Raw genomic sequence first — 16968 nt, 5'->3', positions numbered from 1 at the left:
TGCTGTTTGCTGCAGAGGAAGGACTTTGTATGCGTCGCATGTTCAACTTTCTCTGGTTTTGTTAATCCCATCTGCTGGTTTGTTTAGCTCCTGCAGCCATGTTCCTTTATCTTTCTCTTCTCTACACCTGCTTCACGTCTGTCCTCATTTCTTCTCCTGCTGTCTAACCTGTCTTCCTCTCTGTCTACAGAGCCTTTATGTCGTGTGTCTCTCTTCCTCTTCTTGCTCCTCTCCCTCTGATGCTGTTTGAATCCCATCCTGTGTTTGTCTCCGCTGTGTGTAGAGAACCGCAATTGAAATATTTCTGGTAGAAGTTTAAATAGCTGACTTGTTTTTCCTTCAGTTATTATCTTGTTGTTTCCATTTGAATATGTTAGCATTCATTTGCATCTCATTTAAGTAACATAAAAGCTAAGGCACTTTCGAAGTTGGAGAAAAATTAAAAATAATATAAAAGACATTTATTTTCTTATCGAAACAATGAAAACCAATGTCCATCAATGGCATAGAATTTATTGTAACTCATTAAATGTTTCATTTTTACTCTAGTGGAGTTAGACATGAAAATAAATTACAATATGAGACTGTTACCACCTAGTATGTCTGTGATATCATGATCTTGAATATAGATTTTCCCTGGTTTTCGACGTCGACTAAGAAGCACCATTTTGACATTTTAACTTCCTGCTCTCCTAGTTTTAATTGTTGAAATGTTGAATGGGATTAACAATGCATCAACTTGTGATTTTTCAGTTGAAGGCTATCTAGATGAAACAGGAAAATGCTAACGTGTTGTCTTCTCCGTGCAGGTGATGCAGCACCCCAGCGAGGGGGCTCAGGTCCTGGGGCTGCACAGCCAGCTGAAGGACGCCTCGGTGCCCGTCGCTGAGATCAGAGTCTACTCCCTGTCCAGCCAGCCCATCGACCACGAGGGGCCCAAAGCAAAGATGTCCGGTGAGAACGACCCCTCAACAAATCTTGTCTCTCCTCCCCTTTTTGTCCTCCCGTCTCCTCTAACCGTCCTCTGTCTCCGCAGATCGCTCTCCAGACATCGACAACTACTCCGAGGAAGAGGAAGAGAGCTACTCGTCAGAACAGGAAGGCAGCGACGACCCCATCCACGGACAGGTGTGTTTGGAAACGTGGAAATAACGCCGTCACATTTGTTGTCTGTGCTTCAATTTGCTAGATGCAATTCTCAACAATAGATGTTTTGCCTAAAGTCAAACTTGGGAGGGAAATGTAATAAAAACTTTAAAATCTTTGGTTTTAATTCTTAATTTTACCTCAAAAGACAGTGGTTCTCATAATTAAAAATACAGTTGGCTTGTATACAACCTGCTAATTTGATGGATTAGACCTATGATACCAACCCTCAGTAGTGCAATTTTAACATAGCCGATCAAACAATAGCCAAAATAATGACATTATTCGTCCCTGTAGTTCCTATTTAAAAATGGCAGACAAACACGTAGTGAAATGTTTTATAAAAGGCTAATTTATTACATTCTGTTCTGTACAAAAAAGCTGGGCACTGAAGTCTTTATCTACTGCTACTCCAACGAGGGTAGATAGTGCTTTTTCTTGGGGACTATTTTAAGCTGTGGATTAATATTCTTCATTTAAGCGAGTGCTTATCTGCAGCCGGCGGACTGTGCTCTGTTTGCAGAATGGATTACAGTAACATACATTGTCAGCAAGTGCAACAATGGACGCTCCCAGACTTGACTTGTTAGTGGGATCAAATTATTGTTGCCTTTGGGTCTTTTTAATAGGATTTGTGGACAGTAATGAAATAAAAATGTAGGATATCGCAACCCTTATCCCTTAAAACCCAAAATGTAATAACTTTCCCTCTCTCTCAGTATCTATTTGACGAAGAGGACGAGGTGAGGAAGAAGAAGCCGAGGCGCAAGCTCCCTTCAAACGCCGCAATCACCCGAGTAAGAGAAACACCTCTCTCACCTCATCAATCCTCCCCCCTTTCTCCCTCCCTCCCTTTATCCATCTGTTTTCTATATGTCCTGCTTGTTTTGTCTCCGAAGCAATTTGTGGCAAAGCTGCTTGTGAAACGCCTTTTCAAGTGAAATTGATTCGACTCGAGTGAAACCCTCGCCCTCATCTGCCTCTTGCCTCACCTTATTCAACCTCTCCTCCTCCTCCTCCTCCTCCTCCTCCTCCTCCTCCTCCTCCTCCTCCTCCTCCTCCTCCTCCTCCTCCTTCCTCCTCTGCCTCCCCCTTCCTCCCTTTTCTGTTGTTCCAAAAATCTATTTCCTCCCTCTCCCAATACATTCAGGTCCAGGCCAATTTTCTGGGAGGAAAACGTTGAAGCAAATCACAAGCACCCGCAATAATTGGAATGCATGGCCTCATTCTCACACACACATTTACACAAACAATCAGCAGGAGCACAGAATAACAGTCAGACGTGTTGGAAACTCTGAACATTACAATTGACCTTCAATTTGACCAGGGGAAAGCAGTGAAGTAAGTGTGTGTGTGTGTGTGTGTGTGTGTCACAGCAGGTTATTAATGGAGCGCTCCTGTGGAGTCCCAGCGAGATTGTCACTGCTGCTCCCCAACACCACCGCCTGTGGATAACACACACACACACACACACACACACACACACACACACACACACACACACACACACACACACACACACACAAACACACACACACACACACACACACATAATAACCATCATTTCTGCTCTGCTTGAGGGCATGAACACACACACATTAGACACACTCAAAAGCCATTTCAACAGACCATTTTCTCTGAACTGTGGTTGGAAAACACACTCGTATACACAGAATGATTATCATAACCACAGTCCAGCATGAGGTCATCGCTCTTACATTTTTAGCAGCAATTGAGGACACGACCCCCAAAAACAAAACAACTCTCTACAGCCACTCAGACATCCAATAATGTCTCTGATGGAAGCTTTGCCCAGCTGATATGACCTCTATCTACCAAATATATCCAGATTTTACACAAGGAGCATCATTGTTGTAACGAATATGTTCCCACACATCCAAATACTGTCCACCAAAGACCATTTACATGCACACAAAAACCTATATAACACACTACAGGAAAGGGAACCCCCACCCAAAAAAGCATGATAGGGCCTCTTTAAATAAGATTTTTACTCATTTTTAATCAAAACTAAAATGGATGATGTCTAAATATGTAGTTTCACAGCTCATTGTTAAGCTGGCCGGCTCACAACTCTACTTTTTAAATATCACTTACATTGCTGTCTTATTCCTTTAAGCTTTAAAAAACCTCTTTACACTTCCTGCTCAGTACCAGAAAAACAAACACAGTGGGTCATGAACGCAAAGCAGCATTAGCAGCCAAAGAGTCAAATATGAGGTAGGTAGAGACCAAAAGCAGAGCTAAGTTGGGCACGTTTACACAAACGCAACTCTAAAGGAATATTAATGTCGCTCCATAGCTGCTGCATATGTAAATAAGCAACTGATAACACGTTATTCATATCAGCAATGCCATATGTCCTAACAACTTGTTTCCTTTGCCCCAACGTAATCAAATATTGCAAGGTTAAAATAAAGTCGACAATATAAAAGTTCAAACAGCTGAAGATCTTCTATCCTCCATAGAAAAATGTGGTTGATATAAAGTTTCTTTCAATGTTTTTGACTTCAAGTGCGCATTAAAAAAACCTGCTGAGTCACTTTTAATCAATGCTCCCACCTTGCTTTTAAAATGACTCAGCGTGTCCAATAACTAAACGGGCAAACATCTGCCTTCGGAGGCGTCGACTGAACAACTTCTCATATTCCAGTTTATAACACAATATGAAATGCACGGAAACATCTGCAGAGGTAACACTTTATGTGACACGCATAAATATGTCCTGGTGGTGTTCCATTAAGTGCTGCTGTTCTGAGTCATCGAGCATGAATAGCACATCTTTCCCCTCCCTCACACACAGAAATATGAACATCAATCTCACATTGTCTTCTTCCTCTCTTCGCAGCAACCCAACATTAAGCAGAAGTTTGTCGCCTTGCTGAAAAGGTTTAAAGTCACTGATGAGGTAGGTGGCTTCGGCTTTGTCACACGCTTTCACTTTGGGTGTGTGTTTGCTCCAGAGGTTGTTGCTGGAGTCGACATGTTGTGGCTTTGAAGACGCAGCGAGGTGTGTGGGAGGGATGTGGCACAACAACCGGGAGTCTGCTCAAACAGTAAACACTGTAGAATTAAAATAGAACAGAAATATGTGTGTGTGTGTGTGTGTGTGTGTGTGTGTGTGTGTGTGTGTGTGTGTGTGTGTGTGTGTGTGTGTGTGTGTGTGTGTGTGTGTGTGTGTGTGTGTGTGTGTGTGTGTGTGTCTTTTTTGGGTTGTCTTAACCTTAAATTACCATTAACATATATTAATGCTGTCAAAATTACCGCGTTAACGGCGGTAATTAGTTTTTTGAATTAATTGCGTTAAAATATTTAACGCATTTAACGCATGTGCAGAATGGCCCGCCCCATACATGCCACCAGTGGCAGCGCCAGGGTATGGCTGGGGTAGGCTACAGCCATACCAAGAAATGGCTTAGCCCCACCATGAAAAATGATGTTAAAGTAAGCAAAATAAAGTCTGCCAACTCGCGCCGAGAATTGCACAGACAGCAGTTAGTAAGATTGATTTCAGTAGCCACTTGTCTGGAAATACCGAAGACCAGAAACGGTTTTGAAAACTTTTGTCACGTAGTGATCGTCTTCTCAATCAGTGGCGTTTTCTCCCGGAGGCCAAGGGAAGCCAGGCTTCCCCTGTTTTTTCGGATTGTAGTTATAATTTAAATAAATAAATACAAACACTTTGTTTTGTTTCGATAATTCTCCTTTGCTGTGTGTTGCTGCCGGCCCGTCTCTCCCCCATTCTCATTGAGTATTTTACAAAGAGTGAAACAAACAGCGCCCCTCTAGATGTTATGGTGAAACAGTAGATTGCACTGTTGCGAGAGGAGGCCAGCCGAATCTGGCTTCCCTTGGTGAAAAAAAATGGAGGGATTGACCAATCAGATGAGGCCCACGTGATGCCCCTGCCAACCTGTGATTGGTCAGGGCCATGCCAAGGGAAGCTAGCCGCCTCTTGCTTCCCTTCAGAGGCGGCTGGCGGCTGGCGATTTGATTGGACACTGCCATCCAATCAAATCACATCAACATCAGTTTTAATACTGTAACTGTCATCACCGCCGTTAGAAATTATCAAGCAAATGAAGCATTATGGAGGGTGGAGATTTGGCGTACTTAATCAAACATAACTTTACTAAACTTCCGCTACAGCAGCAACTAAAAATTAAATCAGATGACAGGCAAATGCCCGCACTCGAGCTGTGTGTACGCAGAGGAAAAAGGGAGAGAATCGGACGTTCAATGAGGATAATTATGTCCGCACGGAGTGGCTAACTGGAAGCGCTAAACTTCAGCGTCTAATTTGCTGGCCATGTCTTCTTTTTGACAAGGATTCGTTCTCCCTGAACAATCCTTGGGCAACTTCAGGATTCATCGACCTTGCCAACCTGTCACGGGCAATTGAGAGGCACGGTAAATCCAAAAATCACATAGATTGTGTGATTGTCTGCATACATTAATAAGTAAAATGCTTAAAATAATAAGGAGAGAGTTTCAGCTGGAGAGTGCGTGCGGACCTGTCGGTTAGATAACAGGCGTGTGCAAGTCCTGCATCTGTGTGATACCAATGTGTGTAAAATGATACCGGGCGCTGTAATCACTCATCTGGTTACGTTATTGACCACCCCCCGACCCAAAAAATGGGCTTCCCCTACATTTTTCCCCACGCCACGCTACTGTTCTCAATAGAACATCTTTGATAATGTCTTCTGGCCAATCAGAATCAAGATAACGGCGTGGTGTTGTTGCAGGAAGTCCCGACGGAGAATACTTTTGCTGTAGTACAGGGGTGCACATAACTGGTACGCAGGTTATGTGCGTAATCTGAAATGCGTACCGTCACTTGTGTCACAAAGCGCATTTGCGTACCGACGTAGGCTACTTGTGAAGCTTTTCCAGAAGGCGGTTAGATCACCGGACGACAGAGTCGGTCTCCGTGTGCACAGACAGGGCTGCTGTTAACGTCGGTCTGTACAACGGAATTGTGCCAAAACTACGCCAACCGGCTGCGGAGGGAGACTCCTCCCTTCACTGGAGAACTGCGCTAAAACAGCTGATCACAACGTTCACACTGTGGTCACGAAGTACTCCACTAGCCGCCCCCCCCCCCCCCGTCGACTTTCCTGAAGTAGCCTACTCCCCCGTTGATAGAAATCAACAGTAATGAATTAAGACCCCACGGTTTGATGATTGATTGTGTGGGCTGTCTTTCATTTTGACACACAGAATTTTTTTTTATAATAAACATAGATACTGTATGTTAAATGGATATATCCGCCTTCTTTCATTTATCTTTCCATTCCCACAACAATATACATAAAGAAATGGCATATTTTGGACATAGTTCGAATGGTGATTAATCATGATTAATTAATTTTTAAACTGTGATTAATCTGATTAAAAATTGTAATCGTTTGACAGCCCTAATTTATATATCTTGGGTCACCCTGAAGTGGCTTGTTTTGTAATAATGACCACCTCACCGACAATACCCGCCTAATTACAAGGCTAAAGAAATGAATAATTTGACAAAAAATAATGATTTAAATAGTTTTTGTTGTTTTATTGCTTCTGCTGAAACAATCAGACCGCTCACTTTTTTACGAGATGGAACTGCGTCCATAGTGATGGCCTGTTATTCATACCAGCAGTCTGTTATTAAGAAATAACAGACCATAGAATTCTGTTATTGACCAATCAGAAGCGAGTATTCAAGAAAGACCTGTATATGTCTGTTTATGTAAGGGACAATGTGCAGTGCACTGGTCATTGTAGTGAAAATAACCTTTCTCATTAGTATTTATTATTTCTGTTTAAGAAGAATATATTTGTTAGTATTTCAGGCAACTCAGTATTTGATTCTGATTAAGAGCTCTGCTTATATTGAGATTATAAAAATAAAATTGCTTGATATGATTTTTTTTCTTCTCCCTGTGTTACTACTTTTAAAATATATCCTTATACACATTTACTTGTTGCTGTCGTTGAAATCTCAGCCATGTGAGTGCATTCTGATGTCAAAAGGAAAGCGTGTGTGTTTGGTACCACAGTTGGGAACAACATATGTTGCCTCAGTAGGGATTATCACCTCTCAGGGGAGCAGGTTGTTGACAGGTTGTTGTTTTTTCATAGCTTCTGTTTGCGTTAACAGAACCAGTCAGAGCTGGTTGGAAATGTTTTCACACATGAATGTCGGTCACTTATCTCCTCTGCTTCTCGTCCAGGTTGGTTTCGGCCTGGAGCACGTGTCGAGGGAGCAGATCCAGGAGGTGGAGGAGGACCTGGACGAGCTCTACGACAGTCTGGAGATGTACAACCCCAGCGACAGCGGGCCGGAGATGGAGGAGACCGACAGCATCCTCAGCACGCCCAAACCCAAACTAAGGTGGCTGCACAAACCTGCAACACGGCTCATATATAAAGACATATATACATGCTGCATCCAAAATACTGATAGGACTCCCTCTGTTGGTGAAACCTGCTCATCGTCGTCATGTATTGAGGTTTATTTTAGGTTATGTCGAACCACAATCTGGTTGGTTGCCTTTTTATTTTCTTCTGACTTGTCAACCAAAACCTCAAATCTCATATTGAAGGGTTTATTTAAAACATAGGATTTAAAAGTCAAGTTTCATGAAGTAAAGATGGGAGGGACATGTGATGCTGATCATTGTTTTGGGGACCAAAGTTAAAGTATCTGCTTCAAAGATATGAGTACACTTTGTCATGAACTCCAGGAAGGTGTATTTTTAGGATGTCAATAACAGAGTCAAAGAGTAGCATTCAAACCTATTTGTATTCCCTCCTTGTGATCCCAGCGTACATTCAGCCTCAAAATATGGCTCAAAATAGCGCTATTTGATGGTGTTGAATGTAGTGTAATACATGGTCCAATATAAATAGACTCTCATGAGACACTGCTGATTTGTCCCATTTCTGTTTAATGTTATATAATCACCTGTAATGTCTCTATATCAAACTAAGCTGTAAGAAAGACACAATACTGGAGACAGATTTGTTTTCTCATGTTCTCTGTCTGTCTGTGTGTTCAGGCCGTTCTTCGAGGGAATGTCTCAGTCCAGCTCTCAGACGGAGATCGGCAGCCTGAACAGCAAAGGCAGTTTAGGTCGAGACACTTTCAGCCCGGTGAGTAACTCTGATCCAGGAAGGAGCATCAGCAAGAATGTAACTTATGTGAGCTGTGGGGCTTTCATGTGCCGCTCTAGAAACCCTAAACCATTGAGCTGAGTGCAGTTCATCTTTATTATTCCCAAAGGGTGTTCAACTTCAGACAAGACCTCATTTAGATTGTGTACAATGGACTAGTGATACAGGTACAATACTTACCTCGGACTACACATAGCCAATGTACCTTAGCCTTAAATCAACAATCTGAAAATAAATAGCTTTTTTTTTGTTTGATCCAGTCACAGCCTGTCAAAATATACAACCAATATACATGTAGATATTTTTATTCAAATGATTTTCTTAAAAAAACGATATATTGGCCTTTACAAAAAGAATCCCTTTAAATCATCACTTTTTAAAGACTTTTTACTCAAATGATTCAAACATGTTGTACATCCTGGCCGTTTTCACTGTGAGATGTGTTGATGTAATTATAAATGTGTTCTTAATTACACAATAAACACATAGTCCTAACCTAGTACTTATTCACAAAGTGCTTCAGACAGTTTATCCGTGGTACTAGATAGCAGACAGTGATATAAAGAACTGGAAGGAAACACTTTTACTTGAAGCTTGAACACAACATGCGTCTCTGTATTGATGAGGGAAACATCCAGAATGTGAAGCCTATTAAAATGGCCCATCAGGGGGGGGTGGTGTGCAAATGTAAAAAATTCAAAAAGGTTTGCTTAATGGAGCAGGAATCTTTTACGGTCGCCATCTGCTCGATAGAAAGAGTGTTGAATGTGCTGAATGGATTTCACTGCAGTTCCCTCTTTAACAGTAATGCTGAAGTAAGCCTCTCAGTGTTGGGACTAGTGTTTGCACACTTCCTGAAAATACGTTTTTCAGTGGAAAACATCTGCTTTCAATTCAGTCAAAAAGATTGGTTATAATGTTATTTTCCTGTAGCTGCAAAATAACTTCTGTAATTTCTTTATTTTCTAAAAATCCAGTCCCATTAAGCTTGTAGACTGAATGCAGTTTCCTCGTTTCCCCAGCAGGGGGAGCAGCCTCCTATAGAGAAGATGAAAACCTCCCGCAGCCGCAACCTGGAGGAGGCTCTATCTGAGACTGACACACTGGTATGACTCTGTGTGTGTGTGTGTGTGTGTGTGTGTGTGTGTGTGTGTGTGTGTGTGTGTGTGTGTGTGTGTGTGTGTGTGTGTGTGTGTGTGTGTGTGTGTTGTGTGTGTGTGTGTGTGTGTGTGTGTGTGTGTGTGTGTGTGTGTGTGTGTGTGTGTGTGTGTGTGTGTGTGTGTGTGTGTGTGTGTGTGTGTGTGTGTGTGTGTGTGTGTGTGTGTGTGTGTGTTACCTGATCTTTGTTAATAGCGCTCCATCGGGAACTGGCTGCCATCTGCGCTGTAAGTGAGACAGATTGAGAGAGACGGAGAGAACGGAAGAAAGAGTGAAATAAAAAGTAATGGAGAGTCGGAGTATCTCCTTTTTCTGACACTGGGTGTGTGTGTGTGTGTGTGTGTGTAGGAGCTAACAGATCAGGAGCTGTTTGCTGAGGTGGGCCCCTGCATCACGGTGTCAGTGGCAGAGAAACCCCGTACGCCTCTGAAGAGCAGCAAAAGTGAAACCCAGGCCATGCCATCACCAAGGTAACCAATCACCCCAAATCACAATAAAAAAACACACATGGTGCCAAACTGAGATATTTCATTTTATTTAAATATTTTTGGCATTTATGCATCTAAATTTATACGATTGATAGGTTCATATTTGTACAGCATTTGTATCTATTCCTGCATTCAACACTGAATATCTTGGCAATCTATGATGCCATTTGAGCTTGTTTTAATCCTGCTGCACCTTTGTTCCGTCTCCCTCAGGTTGGATGGAGGCAACACGCCCCGACAGAAGCGCATCAGCACCCCCATGAAGGAGAGACAGCTGTCCAAGCCTCTGAGTGAGCGCACCAACAGCTCCGACTCCGAGAGATCCCCGGAGCTGGGACACAGCACGCCCGTAAATTACCATCCTTTTCTACACAAGCTACACAATCATTTTACCGGAGCATACGGACATGAACCATCCTGTCGCAGTACAGACATTTACAAAAACAACTGCCTTTGTTCTTTGTCCGCCTCTTTGTTTAGTTTTTTTCCAAAGTAAAGAACACAAACTATAATCTGTGACTCCCAGGAGCTCGGGAATGAATAATTGATTTTCTCATGAGTCATCTGAAGAGTAAATGTGTTGCTGTAGGGAAGTGTATGACCTCATCGTGTGTGTGTGTGTGTGTGTGTGTGTGTGTGTGTGTGTGTGTGTGTGTTTAGCTCCTGAGGAAGGTGGTGTACGACCAGCTGAACCAGATTTTGTTATCAGACTCCGCTCTCCCCGAAAGCCTGATACTGGTAAACGGCACCGACTGGCAAGGACAGGTAAGTGTGTGTGTGGTGTGTGGTGTGTGTGTGTGTGTGTGTGTGTGTGTGTGTGTGTGTGTGTGTGTGTGTGTGTGTGTGTGTGTGTGTGTGTGTGTGTGTGTGTGTGTGTGTTGTGTGTGTGTGTGGTGTGAGTGTGTGTGTGTGTGTGTGTGTGTGTTGTGTGTGTGTGTGTGTGTGTGTGTGTGTGTGTGTGTGTGGTGTGTGATGTGTGTGTGTGGTGTGTGTGTGTGTGTGTGTGTGTGTGTGTGTGTGTGTGTGTGTGTGTGTGTGTGTGTGTGTGTGTGTGGGAAGCATGTCCCCAAATACATTTTTAGGTGTGTGTTTTCATCGTTATTCCATGTGTGTGTGCAGTATGTTGCAGAGCAGCTACAGGTACAGAGACACCCGGTGGTCTGCACGTGTTCCTCCGCCGAAATCCAGGCGGTGCTGTCGGCCGTGCTCACCCGCATCCAGAAATTGTGAGAAGCTAACACACACATAACACACACATACATATACATACACACATACACACATGCACACACACATACATATACACACATACATACACACACACAGACATACACACACACACATACATACACACCAGTCTATGATACACACAGACACATACCACATATATACATACACACATACATACACACATACATACACACACACACACACACACACACACACACACACACACTTCTAGTCAGACCATCCCTTGGTTTGCAGGATGACTCATCTCCTCAGGCTTCATCTCTCCTCCTCTTTGCCCTCCTGACTCCACATCTATAACTTCTCTTTATGCCAAAACAATACTTTGTATTTTTCACCTATTTCTCCCCCTCACTGTTTTGTCTCCATCTGTCCCTTCAGTTAACTTTGTTGGACTTTGCCAGAGCATATAAGGAAATAAAGTAAACGGTGTTGAGATACCAAGTGGTTATATACTGTAAGAACTAGGATTCTCAAGTTAGCCTTTAAGAAGACTGTTACCGGTATTGTGTCCACTCTGAGACAAATACATTCACTTAAGAGGCTCCATGTTTTTTGGTTTGAAACAGGAAAGTGTATTTTCATTCATGGATAACTTGGTCATCCTCTAACTTTTCATCATTAACGAAAAAATTGGTGTTCCTTCTCAAATGTTAAGATGTGATCATTACCATAGTTTTACATCACTGCAAATTAAACAGTTCCTCCCCCTTTCTCCTCACTCTTTCTCTCCCCCATAGCTGTAACTGTAACTCGTCCATGGCCCAGGGCGGTGAGGTGGCGGCGGTGGGCAGCCAGAGTTACCTGGGAGCAATCCTGCAGTTTCTTTGTCACTCAGCTCGCCAACAAGACCTCCGATTGGCTCAACCACATGCGCTTCCTGGTCGTGCCTCTGGGTAAGAGAGTCTGCGGCTGTTTCCATGGAGGATACATATTGGGATAAATGTGACCGTTATAAACGTCTAGTATCTAAAAAGTATCTTGAACCATACCTGTGCTTTTATTAAATTTGTTTTCAATGATTGTGCTGTATTGTCCAACACTTACCGTCCAATTACTTTGCTCCATCTTCTCCATCAGGCTCACACCCGGTTGCTAAGCACCTCGGCGCCCTTGACAACCGCTACAGCTCCTCCTTCCTGGACGGGGCGTGGAGAGACGTGTTCAGCCGCTCTGAGCCCCCACAGACAGGTACCCCCTCCCCCCTCCATGAGGCCCTGATTGAACACCTATGTGGGTGATATTGCGTCCCTACTAACGCACACATGGTTCCCTCTCCTCCACAGATCAGCTGGATGTAGCGGCAAGAATCTCGCAGTACATCAGCGGAGCCACGGGTCACACACCAGCTGCCCATCGCTGAGGCCATGCTCACCTGCAAACACAGGACGTGAGTGCAGAGTCACACAAAACACACAGCAAGAACCCTTGATGTGGATCTCACAAATCTGTGTCCTTTCTCTTTCCAGGCGAGATGAAGACTCCTACCAGAAGTTTATTCCCTTCATAGGGGTAAGATTTACTCTATATATCGCTGGAGGTTGCCAAATCAGATCTGAATCGAAGAATTGTTACTGATTTTAGACATTTCTGCTTCTTGTTTTCCAGGTGGTTAAAGTTGGTCTTATCGAGTCGGGTCCTTCTCCAACAGGTCAGTGAACGGTTACTTAAGATATGAAAGAAAGAATTCCAGGTATACTACTATGCATCTAAAATGGAATAGGACTAACAGAAAGTTAAATGAAATAATGTACAGTGGAATGAAATACTGACTTTATTTTATAATATCAATATGTGGACTGTAAACAGAGGAATTGAACAGTCCTGTGAGTCTAAATAAAATATAAAAGGCGCTAATAATGTACATTTTCTTCTGTGATCCTCCAGGAGATACAGAAGAGGGCATGTCAGTGAGCTTGGCCGTCCCCTCCACGTCTCCCCCCTCCCACGGCTCCCCCACGGGGATTAAAGAGGCGGCCACACCCCCCTCCTCCCCCTCCATGGGCAGCGTCCTGACAGTACAAGGGTAAGAGTGACCTGAATGATTTCTCCTTTCCCCTCTTGTTCTTACCTCATTCAGAATGTATCCCTCATCACCCCTTTGGTCAGGGGAGAAACATCCATCTTAAAAATAACTCAATTGTAAAATGATTCCATTGCCCTTCAAATTAAAAACAAAATAGCGGATTAAAAGGTCAAATATGTTATTTTCTCAAATGATGTTACTCTCAATAAAGAGAAATATTTTAACACCTAGAAACAATATATCTATGTTGAATATTGAGTTTCTGGCAGCAGTATTCTCTGATACTTCAGTCCCGTTTTCCTCTGCTGGATACATTTGATATGTTCTCCTCCTGCTGCTGCAGACGGTCTCTTCCTGCCTGTGGTCTTATCTAATCTTCTATCCCACCCTCTGCAGAATGCATTCGGTGCAAGCAATCAAATCTCATATAGTCCATGTTCTTTCAAATAGTTTGGAATGAAGTTACTGTTGGCACAAAATCATATTTATATCATATTCACAATTTGTGCCATTGCCTATATATATTTCTTAAGCAGTTTTTTATGGAATCTAACACAAAACTTCAGCTTTAAGGATTCAACAAAGATATGTTAAGGGGAAAAGGATGATACCTAATACAAAAGAGTTGGAGTGAGGGTCCAGAAAAGGAGTTGTGAGCCCCTCCTGATCTTGCATTTCTCTCACTGCTTCTATAACTCTCTCGTCCTCAGGAGTCCCAGCATGTCATCTACGGCGTGGACGCCATCGGCCTGCAGGTGGACTACTGGCTGGCGTCTCTGGCGGAGAAGCGGCGGGAGGGCGAGAGGCGCGACACGGGCGGCAAGAACACGCTGAAGAGCGCCTTCCGCTCGCTGCAGGTCAGCAGGCTACCGGGGGAGGGCAGCAACGACACGCAGGCCCCAGGTCAGCACCATGGCCATGACCGTGGTCACCAGGAGAAGAACAAGAAAGGTGAGACCAGGAGCCAAAGAGTGGATATCCCTCAGAGGGGAGAGGAACTCTTCTTTCGTGTTCTAGGTCCAGTTGCATGATTATTTCCCTCTGCCTCTCCGCAGTTCCCACCATCTTCCTGGGGAAGAAGCCAAAGGAGAAGGACGTAGACTCAAAGAGCCAGGTCATCGAAGGCATCAGCCGACTCATCTGCTCCGCCAAGCAGCAACAGACCTTCCTCCAAGGTAACCTGAAGGATAACATGGTGACCTCCAAGTCCTTTTGAATGTGTTTGTATCGGTGATTATGAGGATTATGGTGCCATGACATACAAAGCCAATAAGAAAACGGCAATAGAAGCAACCCGAATATGCAGATGATGTGGTCGTATTTATGCCTCATGTTAATGATGGAGCAGCTACAACTTCAGCGAACCCTGATTGATCCAAACTCCATTCATAAAGAATTTTTAAAGTTGTTTGCTTGTCATCTTGCGGACGGACCTGACAACTCATGAATTTAGGCTTAACACAAATCTGCATCACGAGGAAGTCATTTTGGAATCCTTTTGATCCATTTATTCTGATTAAATTACTGCTAAATCTGTTTGGGTTCATATTGATGTTTTTAAGCAGATGAATTGCATTGCATTTGGTGTAAACACAGCATAGGTGTTGTTTTTCTCTTTTCTCCCATTAGTCGAATGTCCTCCTCCTGTTATTCAGCTGAGTGTTTCTGTTCTCCCTGCAGTGGCAATAGACGGCGTGGAGTGGAACGACGTGAAGTTCTTCCAGCTCGCCGCTCAGTGGCCCACTCCACGTCAACATACTTTCCTGTCGGACTTTACGGCTACAGCAAGCCCCCCTCCTAGGGGTGAGCGCCAGCCGACTCCTCTGACCCTGACTTGAACCTTCGACTCTCCTGGATCCCGTAACACGGACGCGCAAAGACCCCGCCTCAGACCAGAGAGAAGACCGCGAGTGGCTCGGACAATTTTTCTTTCTTTAGTTTCATTTTGTCTATCAGTCGTCTTATTTGTCAGGTAGGAGGAAGAGGGTGCGTGGTGGGGGGGGGGGGGGGTGTGGGGTGCTGCGTTGTTACTAGTCACTTAATGCCCTTTTGTGTGTGTGTTCGTGTGTGTGGCGAGTGTCCATGCACACGGGAATGTACAGTGTGTGTGGTGTGTTTACAAGGGGCTTACAGCACAAGTTTATTAGCTAACTGCCATTTACCGTTTCCGTTCTATGGAATGCAATAGCATTAACAACTCACCGATTTCAAGCCCTTAAAGACCGAACCCTAAACTCTGGCTTTCCTCAAGACCCCATCCACACTGCATGCTCCAAACTAACCGATACACCACTCACGTGCCGGAACAGAGTACTCGAAATAAAAAACACAACAGGCCTTCAGTGTATGCATGAGTCGCTGAAAACACAAAGGAAAGGCTCCTGTATTCACACATGCAGTCAAACTAAAGGCTTGCATGTGATTTCCGTTAAAGATGCCGTTAAAAACAGGCCCATTATTATTATTTTTATTTTAAGGGCTTCCATATAATTTAAAATATTTTTTTCTGTACCAAAATAAGTGATTTGGATGTCAAATGCCAAACAGAAAATAATATATATAAATGGGAAGTGTCTTTTTTTTTAAAATTGTGCTCTTGTGAACAATAGTTGTTGACGCTGTTTTTGTGATGCATAGTGTACGTTTTTGTGAAGAGTTCCAGGATTTCAAAGCAGGGGTTACTACAACTTGCAGTTTTCTTTATCTTCTCGTTGCTATGCACTCACAAAGACACATCTGGTGTTGGCAGAGCACGGGCTGGTCAAAAATAGATCAACACGAGCGAGTATGCAACGATGAAATGCATAAACAAGTCGAAAAAGATGTATAAACTCTGCTTTATACCACCATGAGTATCTTCACCGCAAATATAGGATTTTAAACACCTGCAATAAAGCACAATGTCGTATGCCAGTTGTCCCCAAAACAATGTTCCTTATTGGCAACAGGATGGGCAGCTTTTACTTCAGTGAAAACAGCAGACCTGGTCAAAGGAAATCTCATTTTTTAGCTTTTTCCATTATTCTAAAGACTCGTCAATAATAGTTAATTTCATCAGGAAAATATAAATAAATATTTGGGTTGATGTGAGTACTTTTGGCATAGGTCTGCTACATGCTTTCTCTAAGATGTCGTGGGGTAATTAGTGAGAGTACAGTAACCGGTAACAGTGTGTGGTGAAATAAATGTAATGTTGTCGGAAACGTTGACAACCAAAAAAATCACTAAATAGGAGGAATACTTTTTTTTACTGTGTGTGTGTGTGTGTGTGTGTGTGTGTGTGTGTGTGTGTGTGTGTGTGGTGTGTGTGTGGTGTGTGTGTGTGTGTGTGTGTGTGTTGTGTGTGTGTGTGTGTGTGTGTGTGTGTGTGTGTGTGTGTGTGTGTGTGTGTGTGTGTGTGTGTGTGTGTGGTGTGTGTGTGTGTGTGTGTGTGTGTGGTTGTGTGTGTGTGTGTGTGTGTGTGTGTGTGTGTGTGTGTGTGTGTGTGTGTGTGGTCATTATCAACATCATTGATTAGGGCTGCAGTGGTCATACTGTATCGTGGCACAAGGCAGATGCAGATTTTTACCACGACTAAGTACTTTGAAATCAACCATAAAGTAGATAACGTTTTATTAAAGTAATTTGATTATATTTATATTTCAATCCAAGAATGTATCTGCAGTTTTTTTGCCTTGTGTCACCTACATCGTAACTCTCCATGTCCAGTAAAGTATA

General features: G+C 43.3%; 1 protein-coding gene across 1 annotated transcript in view; it reads left to right on the top strand.

The window, feature by feature from the left end:
* Positions 1-15191, top strand: part of LOC117555501 (phosphofurin acidic cluster sorting protein 1-like) — a 52426-nt gene extending 37235 nt beyond the window's left edge. Inside the window, 24 exon segments of the mRNA XM_034230376.1 lie at positions 810-954; positions 1037-1128; positions 1866-1943; positions 4016-4075; positions 7389-7549; positions 8217-8310; positions 9354-9437; positions 9838-9959; positions 10191-10326; positions 10638-10742; positions 11097-11203; positions 11966-12047; positions 12049-12121; positions 12306-12416; positions 12512-12561; positions 12563-12615; positions 12695-12737; positions 12834-12876; positions 13113-13251; positions 13962-13977; positions 13980-14202; positions 14307-14426; positions 14932-15008; positions 15011-15191. Coding sequence (XP_034086267.1) covers positions 810-954; positions 1037-1128; positions 1866-1943; positions 4016-4075; positions 7389-7549; positions 8217-8310; positions 9354-9437; positions 9838-9959; positions 10191-10326; positions 10638-10742; positions 11097-11203; positions 11966-12047; positions 12049-12121; positions 12306-12416; positions 12512-12561; positions 12563-12615; positions 12695-12737; positions 12834-12876; positions 13113-13251; positions 13962-13977; positions 13980-14202; positions 14307-14426; positions 14932-15008; positions 15011-15052 — 2256 coding nt within the window. The 3' untranslated portion in view covers positions 15053-15191.
* Positions 15192-16968: the final 1777 nt, after the last annotated feature.

This window comes from Gymnodraco acuticeps, unplaced genomic scaffold (genome assembly GCF_902827175.1).
Source record: "Gymnodraco acuticeps unplaced genomic scaffold, fGymAcu1.1, whole genome shotgun sequence".
Classification (NCBI taxonomy): Eukaryota; Metazoa; Chordata; class Actinopteri; order Perciformes; family Bathydraconidae; genus Gymnodraco; species Gymnodraco acuticeps.
This window is presented reverse-complemented; position numbering and strand designations above follow the sequence as displayed.